Raw genomic sequence first — 12391 nt, forward strand, 5'->3', positions numbered from 1 at the left:
TAACAATCCAGAGGCAAAACAAATGATATCATGTATAGCCTCATTAACTATGGTAAACAATTGTCTCATTTTCTAACATTTTGTAACATTTTTCAAATATACTGCAATATAATTGTCATATCTTTTTACAGTAATGCAAAATTATATGGACAGTGCTATTACTAAACAATTAAAAAACCAGATATAGGTAGTTTATAATCATACAAAGATACTGTTTAAGTAATGTACATCTTTTTTAATTCACATATTTCTTATTTACTACCGATCATCGTTTCGTAAGGATGCATTTACAACGAAATTGATACGCCAGCAACATGCGAAACCATTGACCCATGGAAAAAAGCATTCTTCTTATTCTGTTCGTTATGACGATTTCAGTAAAATCGTATAATTCTATCAGCCGGCAGTGATTACGTCATAGATGGTATTCAATTCATAGAATCTTCGTTGCTACCAAATATATTTGCAAGATTTGTGAATAGCGCTAATTTCGGTGCGATACGTAGGTCTTCCTTTTTCGTGACTGTATCCTGATCGGGCATCATCTTGTCCGCAATATGCTTATAGACTTTGCCATTAGCATTAACATAAAAAGTAGAGAAACCATCGTACCATCTGAAATAAATCCCATAAATATTATTTCCATAGTTTCTATAAGGAAAATTAATTGAAGGGAACTTAAATATTTTATTTTTTTTTAAGATAGAATAAAAAATCTCTAATACGGAATATTAGAAAATTAAAGTTCTTTTCAAATACAGTAAAAACTTCAATTAATTAGAATTAATGTTTGCGAGAATTTATGATGATTTATTACAATTATGTTTCTGTTAACATGAATTTCGTAATACAGGTGATACTTACACATCGTGATTGGTATTTATGGCATCTTGTATTTTCCAAAATTTATATTTCCAAAACATAATGAACACCTTCCAGCCCGTGATACCTCGTATACGCCAACGAACCTGTACGGTATCGCTTTCAGGATGCATTGTTATCTTTATGATATCTAATTTAATATATGCAAACTTTATGTGACCAATCGCCCTAAGCAGTATTAACTGTTTAATATAATTGTTAAGTCCCCTGCAATAATTTTTACATAGATATATGAAGAAATAGAAATATTTAATGTTAGACAGTTCCTATTGTTTTAGAAATTATTACATAAATTAATTTATGTAATAAATTTACCTTGTTGTTACTCCTCTAATATTATTGATAAAAACTAGATCATCAGTATATATCAACATGTTTAAAGGTTTCACAAACAGCTTTGGTAACTGCAAACAATATTTCAATCAGAAAATAATAGTCTAATCCAGAGAACTGTCTAGCATAAGAGAATTCTTATCCTAGACAACTATGCCTCAGAAAATTGTCTCAGAATTATTGTACTTTGTTTAGATTGTAAGTTCGAATTCAAGTCAATGAACGTGCAATAATTCTGGAATATCCTGTAATCACATGACATACATCTTGACTAAGACAATCGACTATAGATTGCAGTTGTTCTTGCGATGGTTTACCCTCGTTTTCTTGTGGTGACTGTTGCGGATTCATTTTTAGAGTATTACTTGTATTAGCAGAAATAAATAAGATATTTTTGTCAATATTTGTTTCTTGACTACTGTGTAAACTTTCTAAAGAAATCACCCTATTATTACATAGAAATGAATTATCTTTTCTTGTAACACTTTGTGCCTGAAACATTTTAACATTGTTTGACACGATTCCTATGGGAGCTATGTGATTCCTGCCTTTCAAGGCAACACTGAGCCTTTGTGACTTGTGCAGCCTGTGTGGGCTTTGGACCCAATACATCATTGCATTCTTGCTTTCATCGTCAGAGTATCGTTTGGTTAGCTTTTTATTCCATTGATTGTGAACGTCAAGATAAGCTAGCGAGAAATTTAGAGGCGATGTACATCTTGCAAAAGGTACTGACTTTCCTGTGGTGTTTGCTCTTACAGATAGTGTTCTCTGTGTACCCAAGAACTGAAAGTTTATAGATATAGTAAGATTCTACAGCAGTATGTAATTGTAAGAAACTATAACATAAAAGAAGATTACAAATTGGTAATTATTCAGATTAAAATATAACGATAGTTTTATGTACACATATATATACATATATGTGTGTGTGTGTGTGTGCGTGTGCGTGTGTGTTAGATTAGCATGTATAATGGTTTCTATTTTTAAACATAGAGTGCGTTGAGTTATGCATGAAGCGCATGATAATCATTATATCCTTCTTATTAATTGATAAACAACAAGGACAAATGATGCATCATGAGCTTCATGCGTAACTCGGAACGCACCCTTAGAATACAACTATATAGTTTGTAGTTTAGTCATCTGTTAGAGGCTTATTACCATAAATTTACAGTCATTTCTTATATTTTTACTACAGAAAAATTCGCTTCAAATAAGTCTATAATTGAAAGAAATAATGCGTGATATTTTCAGAACATTTTGTATACCATACATCAACAAACAGTCCGATGTGTACATGCAAAACATTTTATTTTTGCGACAATGACGTGCGATGCCTTATTAAACCACTCTTTGATCATCACGACTTAATAAAAATCGGAGACTCGGATTTCGTCGCTGTCGCAAAAATTACAACGAAAATTCATGTTTTGCGGATCGACGAGTTTAACGTCGTCGCTACGAAGTCACGCGATTATATAAGCATTTGGAGGTTAGGACAGTCAGTCGCTGGCAGGTATCGTCTACACGTTGCGACATGAGACTTGCCAAACGGAATCGGTCACGCATGTGACGTACCTGCTTCAGGAAAGCGGACGACTCGATGTTCTTTTGCAGCTGATTACGGTCGAGTTTTGACGGCGTTTTTCGGCCGCTGCCGCCGCTTACGAGCGACGACAGCCGGCCGGGCAGCGTGCGAAAGCACAAAGACATGTTACGCGATCGCGTGTGACTACAGCTTATTCAGCTCAACGACATACTCCACGACGGCCCGCAAGACACAACACGATGTGTTAACTGGTGTTAACTATGCGGTGATCTACACGCGTGCTTTTCAACACTTGCGCGATCCGCGGTCGTTCTTTCCGGCTCGAAGAACTCGAACACGTTTTCATGCACTTCGCGAGATAGCGCTTCATAACGTAGCGCCAAAATATACATATTTTAAAAATAGTTCGAAATTCGCGGTACACAATATTTTTCATTTCACGTAACTGTGAAATTTTATGTAATTTCTGATAATGAAATAAAATCGTGGGCGAATATAAAAGATCGTCTTGCATTAAATCCATATGATTTATTTAATATTTTATAACATGTTTATGTATATCTATATGTTACGAATCTGTTAAAAAAATGCGAATGTAATTAATTTGTAAAAATTGATGAAAATATAAATCTTGTATCACAATAGAGCAAAGATTAGCCAATTATTTTCTTAGAAAATATAACACAATATTTCTACATTAATACTTTTATTTTTTATTGACAAAATTTATTGTAAATCAAAAACGAATAACACACAATGTTGAATTCTAGTATAAATAAAATGTATAATGTAATAAAACTCAATACTTAATTTCCTATATTCTTTCATCTCAAAATAATAATTTCACATGTATCAATATATGCAGCATATTCTAAGACTTAATTTTATCTCTTATTATTCCATAACATAATATTTATAAGTACATATTATGAGAATTTTGTTCCCAATGAACATCATTCTCATTAATGGTACATATATGCATATAGATAAATCATTCTTGACTCAATTTTTACATGTATTTTTAATAAATATGTAATTAAATATCTTTTCTCGCATGTTAAGTTCTAAAACGACTGAATTTTATATATCTATGCTATTTTATATACTATTTTATATCTATACTAAGTTTAAATGCTTATATCACTTATTTCAGATCTTAGGATCAATCTTCTAATTTTTATAAATTTTATCTCTCCTAAAGAATTATTTCCAAAAATAACACTTATATTAACAAATTCAACGCTTACATTCTAATATCTAATTTAACTATCTTAACATTTAGCGGAAACGGTATCTCCATTCTATAATTCATCTTTACATTATTTTTTTCATTTTTTTCCTTTTCATTTCCAACTTTTCTAAGTATATAAGATCTGCTTCAAAATGAAATTATGGTCTTTCATATTAGTCTACCATTTAAATGTTTCTAGATATACTATACTATTTGCTACAATTATTCTTCACCGAGGCTCAATTTTTGCTTAATTTCCAATGCAAGCTTGTAACCGAGCTCTGGTCGTCGGTCTCTTCCTTCCACCATGGCCTTTACTTGGCTGGAGTTCACTATCACGCCATTGCTGCCTATTACGGTGGCCTTGGTCTTCTCGATGTCGACGAGGTCCACGCCGCGACTGCAGTCATCGATCAGTATAGTGCGATAACCGCTGGTGAGCGCATCCACTGCAGTAGCGCCCACGCAAACGTCATAGGCCAATCCGCAGATATAGATATCGGTGGCGCCTTTTTCCTGCAGCTGCGACGACAGCGTGGTCTCGGTGAGCTTCTTGTTGTCCCAGAATACCGAATACGAGTCAACTTCTGGATTCGTGCCCTTGTAGATCTTGATCGCTTTGTCGACGATCTTTAGGTCCTTATGGAGCTCGGCACCCCAGGAATCCTGTACGCAATGACGCGGCCACAGGCGTTGCTTCAGCAACGGTGGTCCTTGAAACGTTACTGTGTCGTACACCCGCGCCGCTTCCTTCGAGATATTGCTGCTGATGTCTACCTCTCTGATAATAACATTTACTAATGAATATCAACATGCAAAGACTTTCTTCCTGCTACTATTTCTTTCTTTATAATTGCCTATTTCGTATCTTTTATATTAATGAATAAAAGTTTTGATACTTTAATAAAAATAGAGCAGTCGAACATGTGAAATTTAATGTTTTAAAATTTAAGCTCGTATAGATACATCTCAAGTAAAGATAAAATGGACTTTTAACGTTTTGCATTTTGCAATATGTTGAGATATAATTACCTCAAGTGCAAATTATCAATGAAGGATACATGATCCACGGGATGCCAGTCCAGGGAATAAAACACCGAATCGAACGGTACAGTTTCCAACAATCGGTTAATTGGGTCGATTACTTCCGAACCATCGTGTTGTGCGGCACACTGCTTTATGTTTAAGGAACCTGTTATAAAATCATTTTGCACGTCCACAATTAGGAAAGCGCTTTTGGGACGTGTACATACTTTGATCCATCGGTTCCAGCAGACCTATAGTCAAAAAGTTGGACCAATAGAAACAATTTTATACAAATATATATATAAATATTAAGTAAGTCAATGTAAAGTTTATTAACACTTTCGGTAATTAAATAATTTAAAAAAAGAACAAAATATTTAAATATAAAATTGATTGCATTAATATCATTATATGAATAGACATTCTATTACCATTTCAGATAAGATAGCAAGAAAAAAATTGTTAGAAAAAAATAACTAATAATATATTTTTTATTATTTAGAAAAAGTATAAATTAAAAATTTTTTTTCTGTATTTTATATCTCAAGCTCTCTTTTAAAATAAATTATTATAAATTGATTAATATTGAGTTCCCTTATATACCTCAAACTCTTTCCTGTCGATCAGGCCGTCACCTTTGAGATCAAAGATTGAATACACCTCGCGCAATTGATCCTCCTCGAGGCCGTAAATCTTGCCGCGGTCATTTCGAAACAATGCGCGGCATATGAGATCAAATTCGGAAATCGACAGAAATCCGTCGCAGTCTTTATCGAAGGCGTTGAAACACGCGTCCATGTCTCTCGACACTACTTGTCGACTACCTGTTTCCAAGTTCCACTTGTTTAATCAATACTCAGATTAGCGTCTGTCCGATCACTTTACACCTGGACCGTTCAGACAAATATAGATCTATCGATGAAAATACTGCAGTATTTTATATATGATACTTATCGTTGTTATCTGCAATGTGTTATAATCTAGCCACTCGATTCTCTCGAAGAAAAACAAGTGTTCCACAAGTATCCACTTTTGTCAAATCGATTTATTATCAAATGGCTTGGTATACTACAATATTATATAAAAAATTGTTTTATTTATCATGTTTTTTATATTTCAAGATTGCAAATGAAAGGATTAATTTCATTCCTTTACTATAGTTTTAGATTTCTATTTCATAATTGTACCATTCCGCATTACAATATTATTTCATTTGGGCCGTGATATTACATAGACCGCGCGAGTCTCTGATGCGTTAACAGCGACACGTCGACCATCGCTTCAGGATTCAACAATTCGTGTACATCGTACTTAGAGGATTCTTCGTAAGCATACGTCACAGAGGTATCAGATAATAGCATGTTACATTGCGCCAGAATTAAGATGCAATTACGTAACCGCGTGCAAACGTTGCGATTTTCTATTGGAATTTTTGACAGATCCTCCGTGAAACCACCCTCGGATTTATCGACGTTTTGAACGTTTGCACTGATCCATACGTAACCATTGTAACCGAGTATCAAAGTGGCTCCGCTCTCTAGAATGTGATAGTGTGTCTTCTTGCGTTGAATTAACATCGGCGGTACCTTTAACATTATCCCCTGCGACAGTTTGCCATACTTCAATACTCGTGTATGTAGGGAATGAAGATTGATTGCACTTCTGCACAAATCAGGTCTCCCTCCTGCAAATACCTGCGCATCGTCTGTTCATCTTCGGCGGATCTTCTTCTCTGCAAGTTCAAAGAGTATTCAAATACATAGATATGCTGAGCTGTTGCATTTTTTTATTATTTTAACACTAGTATTTACTAAATAAAAGTTTTATAAAAAAAACTGAATTAATTATAAGAGTATTCAATAATTCTGAAATACATTTTGGTGAAAAAATATTTGACTACATTAAAGAATAGCAATAATAATAAATAATAAAATTATATTTTTTCCAAAGTAAAAAATCATCAATTTGTTATATTAATATCCAAAAACAATTTAATAATAAACCAAAACTGAACATATATAAGAATAAGTTATTATAAATTAAAGAAAATAATAATTATATACAGTTTTTTTTCTAAATTCTAAATAGATTCTAAGGTCGGTATTCATAATTGATTCTTATATTTAAGATTGTCTTAAGTACAGTCTTAAGATATCGGAAAGCCACATTAGCATCTTAAGATATTAAAATTTAAACATCATTAAAAAATCTAATTTTAAGATTATAATAAACTAGTTTTTACATTGTAATCTGAGTTTTTATACTGTAATTGGCTCTAAATTGATCTGTTTTACTGATTTTTATTATAAAAAAAACAATCTCAAGGCTTAAATTTTAAATTTTTTATAAATATTTAACCTGGCGTGAATGAGGTGGGTATCGTATACTCATATATTTATTCAAAGATTTTGCTTATAATAATACTATATAATGATTTGTTATTATATTATATTACTTTCTCCTGGATGTCCTAAACGTATCAACATAATAAAATAAAAATTTGTGTTTAAAATTATTTATTTTTGCACTTAAACGCCAGGTTATAATTATTCCACAAAACACAATAACGAACAAAAATATTTGTTTTAAAAATGCCTGGATATGAGATACCCCCGATCTCACTCACGCTGGGTTAAAAAACAAAAGTGTTTCATTTGTATATATGTCTTACCAATTCACCACCAGGCAAATTAACACTGGACAACAACAGGACAGCATCAAGCTTAGCATTTATATCGACTTTCCAACGCTTCTGTTGTACTTCCGTTATCCTTCCTACGACAAGATCTCCAATGTCTCCATTATAACGTGCCTTCAAGGGCCTAATCGATATAAGTTTGTTCACCTTTTCCAAAATCCCAGCAACTGATGCACGCAATGTTTTCTCATCATCAACGTAAGTTCCATGGCCTCTAATTAAATAATCAGTTCCAATTAATCAAACAATCAGTTCTAATTACACAATCAGTTTCACAATCCTGTATTGCGTAAAATCAAAGCAGCCAACTATCTACCTCAGAAAATCCGGTTGACTGGATATCTCCTCGCCGGGAGTGTAGAGCCGTGGCTGGATGCCATCATTCGTTATTAGATTGAAGTCTACCCTGTTTACCGCCAGACGTACATTAATGGGCGGATATTGAGCCATTATACAATAATATTGATAAAATTCAATTGCCCGATTGCTCTCACCTTCCAACGGCTTAATCCTTTTTTGGTTAAGCGTCACCGGGTCGTAACATAAATGAACTATCAACAGCATCGACGATACACTCCATTTTAGAAGAGTGCCACCCCATGGTGCCACTCTTGACTCTCTTGAGTGCCACATCATCAATTTTAATATGCAATTTTCTCATTGGTGATACAATGGAAAATTTCTAGGCAACAACTGATGTGAATGGATGGGTGCATTCAGTAGGCTCTATACACACTGGATTGTCTATCTCGCTTTATCTTTGTATCGATTACTGTTTGTAAAATCGTGAAGATATCAGCTCGCATCAAAACTGAGTTGCGTATATTTTTATTGTTTAAGGAGCGGGATATTCTAAATATTTATCAAATATTTATGTAATGAAAGAGAGGAATTATGGATAATACAACAGAAAATGCAGAAGATTTGGATAATGAATGTCCGACAAAACAAACAAAAAATATGTCTTTCCAGAGTAAGTTACGCTATAATATTATTAGACAAAATATTAATAAAGTGTTGGCAATTTATCAACAGATTTGAATCGAATTTTCATGTAGACTGTATTAATTTGCATCTACATTAAGCTCATGTTCTGTCAGTAGAATCGTTGATAATCGGATAGTAAATTACCAGTAAAGCGATCAAGCAAAATCTATGTATAATTTCATAATGAAATATGTAAATAGCTATTGAATGATCAATTCTGCTTGATTATAGTTAATCTGCAATCATATCCACACATTCTGTTGTATCTCTACTGGCATCTATGAGCAGAATGTACGAGCAAACAAAACCTATTTTTAATAATTTTAATTATCAAGAATATTACTTACTTATAATACAATTGAAAATTTTATCTGTGTATCTTAATTCGAATTTCTTTTTTTTCAGCTGCTTTTAGCAACTTGAAGAAATCTGAGTTTTTCACGGATTTGCCAGCTTCTAAGCCTGAAACTTCTGTGGCAATATCTTCAAGTAGAACTAGCAATGTCCTTGTCAGTCCAAAGCAAGTAATACTGTTTTTTTATGTTTTATAAAATAGTATAAATTTGTAGGAGTAAATATATTTTGTAAACTATACTAACTAAAGTTAATAATATATTTTTATAGAAAGTAAGTTTGTCAATAAAATTTAGAACATTATGCTATATTAAAACTTAATTAAATTTTAAAAATGTATAATATCTCTTTTCTCTCTGCAGAAAGGCAATCCCTTACTGAAGTTTATAACAAATGTATTATGGGAATATTCCGACATTGTGCCAGATTATGTAATGGGAAAAACTACATGTGCTCTTTTCTTATCAATTCGTTATCATCAACTGAATCCTGATTATATTCATGAAAGACTTAAGTTGTTGGGCAATGCTTATAACTTACGAGTGCTTTTAGTACAGGTATGTAACTGTAATTTATATACTTGTTTTATAAAAATATAATTGACTATTAATATAATTCTTTGTACAACATTAATTATGATTAGGCGTAATTATATTATTTATTTTTATTATATGCATTCATAATTCATAATTTCTTAAGTTTTGTATAAATTAGAAATTTTGTAGTTTTTGTATTTATATTAGAATTTTTTATTCAATTAGATTGATGTCGCCGAGCCTCATCATGCTTTGAAACATTTAACAAGGATTTCCATTTTGGCAGACTTGACAATAATGTTAGCATGGAATGCAGAGGATGCAGGAAAAATTATTGAAACTTACAAAATATATGAAAACAAACCTCCTGATAATATCATGGAACGCAGCGAAACAGCGCCTTATCAAAAAGTAATTGTTATCTACTTCTAAAATATATGTATATGTATATTTAAAAATATGTATATTTTATATGTATATGTATATATGACAGAAATATTTATATAATAAATATTCGTTACAGTTGGTCAATGCCTTAACGACAGTAAGATCTGTCAACAAAACTGATGCAACAACTCTTCTAACAACTTTTGGCACATTAGCTAACATTGTAAGAGCACAACCCAATACTTTAACCTTATGTCCTGGATTTGGTCTACATAAAGCTCAAAAGCTTCATAAAGTTTTGCATGAATCTTTTCTATGCACAACAAAACTCTCTACAAAAAAATAAAATTTTCCAGTACATGTATATTGAATGTTTTACAGTTATTGTGTTATAATAAAATAATTAGATTAGGAGTCACATAATTAGATTAGGAGTCACAACATATACACACACAAACAAAGAATGCTTATATAATTTATAAAAAATAAAATTTTTTAAATAAATTGTAAATGATTCATGATATGTATGTATATATAGTGATAAAACAACGACTAATGAATTTTAATTTTAAATAAAACATGAAAATTATAAATTATTAGAAATATGATTTATAAATAATTTTAATCTGCAATATATCTTGTATCCATATTTAACTTTGTTAATTTCATGTATAGCAGCTTTTAGTATGTATTAATTTAATAATGCAGATGACTGAATTCGCGCTAATTATTTCTATTTGTGGATTCAACGAATTACGTTTAAAAAAAAAGAAAAATAAGTGTAAAAAGTTCAGCTGTAAAGGTGCATTCACATGCAAGCGTCAAGCATCAAGCAGCGGAAGTAGCAACCAATCAACGAGGCGATTTTTACAGTGACGAAAAAAATATTTTTTACACCACTGCCCGTATCGTCCAGCTGATTGGTTGTTGCTTCCGCTGCTTAATGCTTGTATGTGAATGCACCTTTAATATTTTGGATACCGAAGTGCTTGCCATGCGGCAAAATACAAAGTGGTAGCCAATGAACGTACAGCTTCTAAGGAAAAATGATACGTTACCTTTTTGTCACTGAAATGATAGGTTTGAGCGGCTCATGTATGAAAATATACCTTAACCTATATGAACGCGGCAAGATGTGAACTGCTTTTAGAACCAACTTGTGATTTGTATGTCAATTTCGCTAACATGGTTATGATTAGTTATGATTAGAGATTGCCGTAAGTTAAATATTCATAATTATTGATTATCGAATACATGAATTTTTATTTTTAAAATATTTTCAACGTTTATTGATTCGTTATATTTCCTTTAAGGTTATGAAAATTATTTTTTTTTTATATTATTAATAGAGAGGTTAGACCAGAAAAGAAATAAAGCATTTTTCTTTTAATATTAACTTTTTTCAGTGCGAGAAAAAGATGGAAGACTTTGTACCAACACGTGGCTCCCAAGTCAAGAAAACTGCGACGAGTGATTATATATCTGTGAATTATACAGCGCCAAAGAAAAAGGTGAAATCCGCAGATGACTCAAATAATAAAGAGAAGCTTAAGGAATCTACGAAACAAACACCTGCCGAATTAAAAGAACAGCAAGAAAAAGAGATGAAGAAGTTGCGATATGAGATTATCAAATTTGGTATGTCTGGTTTCGAGAAACCGAAAGCGAGGAGAGCAAAGGTTGAGCTCGCTATTAGCTTAGGTGCAATACCTCCCAAGAACAGAAGAATGAATTACAAAGCATTAAAAATGCGTCGAAAGATAGAGAAAGAGAAAGAGAAGAAAAAGGAGGAAGGACACAAGTCTGGATTAACCAGTAGTTTGCTCAAACCTAAGTCCAAGAAAACACGGAAGAAGGATAGTGGTATATTACAAGTTTATGGGAAAGTATCAAAAACTATCTTGCCCAAGAAGAAAGGCTGAAAATAAAAATAGTTTCTCAAACATGAAACTTTACTAAAACTCTATACGAAATTGGTAGAATAAAGTGGAAACATGTTTTAAATAAAATATCTTGTAAGAAGAACTGTTAAAAATAAAAACTGTATATTTGTAATTAATAATTTGTCACTAGATATATTTTAGATTATATACAAATTAATTTTTTAAAGAACAAATTAATAAAATTTGCGAATTCAAAATAATACACAATTTGTATGTTTGTAGTTCAGGAAAAGGATAAGGATATGAAGAAAAAGAGGCAAATTTATAACTGCAAACATTTAAAATATTTTTTGTTGATTCATCACTTTTTCATTACAACATCAACTATCTATTGTCTAACAATAATATCTCTTCTGCATGTTGTATACTATGTATGAAGAATAACAAGTAATAAAATAATATATTTTTATATAATATATATATATGCATTTTTTTATATGATTTTTTTATATTACTTTTTTT

General features: G+C 31.8%; 4 protein-coding genes across 5 annotated transcripts; 2 read left to right on the forward strand and 2 right to left on the reverse strand.

Annotated features, from left to right (window-relative positions):
- Nucleotides 1-157: 157 nt before the first annotated feature.
- Nucleotides 158-3085, reverse strand: LOC108720895 (uncharacterized). Its single transcript, XM_018445163.1, has 5 exons — nt 2797-3085; nt 1480-2001; nt 1198-1286; nt 865-1089; nt 158-615 (listed from the first exon to the last, which is right to left on the reverse strand). The coding sequence occupies exons 1-5, from the start codon at nt 2929-2931 to the stop codon at nt 429-431; spliced, it is 1158 nt and encodes a 385-aa protein (XP_018300665.1). The 5' UTR covers nt 2932-3085; the 3' UTR covers nt 158-428.
- Nucleotides 3086-4146: 1061 nt separating this feature from the next.
- Nucleotides 4147-8325, reverse strand: Naam (Nicotinamide amidase). The gene is given in 7 exon segments (XM_018445148.1): nt 4147-4779; nt 5031-5275; nt 5628-5864; nt 6329-6669; nt 6672-6756; nt 7696-7936; nt 8039-8325. Coding segments are annotated over 7 exon segments (1956 nt in total). The 5' UTR covers nt 8287-8325; the 3' UTR covers nt 4147-4220.
- Nucleotides 8326-8515: 190 nt separating this feature from the next.
- Nucleotides 8516-10350, forward strand: Ercc1 (DNA excision repair protein Ercc1). Its single transcript, XM_018445174.1, has 5 exons — nt 8516-8695; nt 9115-9233; nt 9426-9620; nt 9825-10010; nt 10123-10350. Exons 1-5 carry the CDS (start codon nt 8617-8619, stop codon nt 10330-10332), a joined length of 789 nt encoding a protein of 262 aa, XP_018300676.1. The 5' UTR covers nt 8516-8616; the 3' UTR covers nt 10333-10350.
- A 764-nt stretch (nt 10351-11114) lies between these two features.
- On the forward strand, nt 11115-12000 carry LOC108720909 (uncharacterized protein C1orf131 homolog). 2 transcript variants are annotated; one of them, XM_018445178.1, is made up of 2 exons: nt 11115-11203; nt 11393-12000. In XM_018445178.1, the coding sequence occupies exon 2, from the start codon at nt 11405-11407 to the stop codon at nt 11906-11908; it is 504 nt and encodes a 167-aa protein (XP_018300680.1). In that variant the 5' UTR covers nt 11115-11203; nt 11393-11404; the 3' UTR covers nt 11909-12000. The 2 variants fall into 2 exon arrangements, with proteins under 2 accessions (XP_018300680.1, XP_018300681.1); XM_018445179.1 differs by having other exon boundaries at nt 11140-11211; nt 11395-12000.
- Nucleotides 12001-12391: the final 391 nt, after the last annotated feature.

This window comes from Mycetomoellerius zeteki, unplaced genomic scaffold (genome assembly GCF_001594055.1).
Source record: "Mycetomoellerius zeteki isolate Tzet28-1 unplaced genomic scaffold, Tzet1.0 scaffold156, whole genome shotgun sequence".
Taxonomy (NCBI): domain Eukaryota; kingdom Metazoa; phylum Arthropoda; class Insecta; order Hymenoptera; family Formicidae; genus Mycetomoellerius; species Mycetomoellerius zeteki.

Bases quoted from the DNA above. Each gene is read 5' to 3' on its own strand.
- LOC108720895 (XM_018445163.1), bottom strand. From the start codon at position 2,931: ATGTCTTTGTGCTTTCGCACGCTGCCCGGCCGGCTGTCGTCGCTCGTA. The intron at 1,090-1,197 runs GTAAATTTATTA...AAATTATTGCAG, and splicing joins ATTAGAGGAGTAACAACAAG to GGGACTTAACAATTATATTA. The intron at 616-864 runs GTAAGTATCACC...GATTTATTTCAG, and splicing joins ATAAATACCAATCACGATGT to ATGGTACGATGGTTTCTCTA.
- Ercc1 (XM_018445174.1), top strand. From the start codon at position 8,617: ATGGATAATACAACAGAAAATGCAGAAGATTTGGATAATGAATGTCCG. The intron at 9,621-9,824 runs GTATGTAACTGT...TTATTCAATTAG, and splicing joins TACGAGTGCTTTTAGTACAG to ATTGATGTCGCCGAGCCTCA. The intron at 10,011-10,122 runs GTAATTGTTATC...TATTCGTTACAG, and splicing joins AAACAGCGCCTTATCAAAAA to TTGGTCAATGCCTTAACGAC.
- LOC108720909 (XM_018445178.1), top strand. From the start codon at position 11,405: ATGGAAGACTTTGTACCAACACGTGGCTCCCAAGTCAAGAAAACTGCG.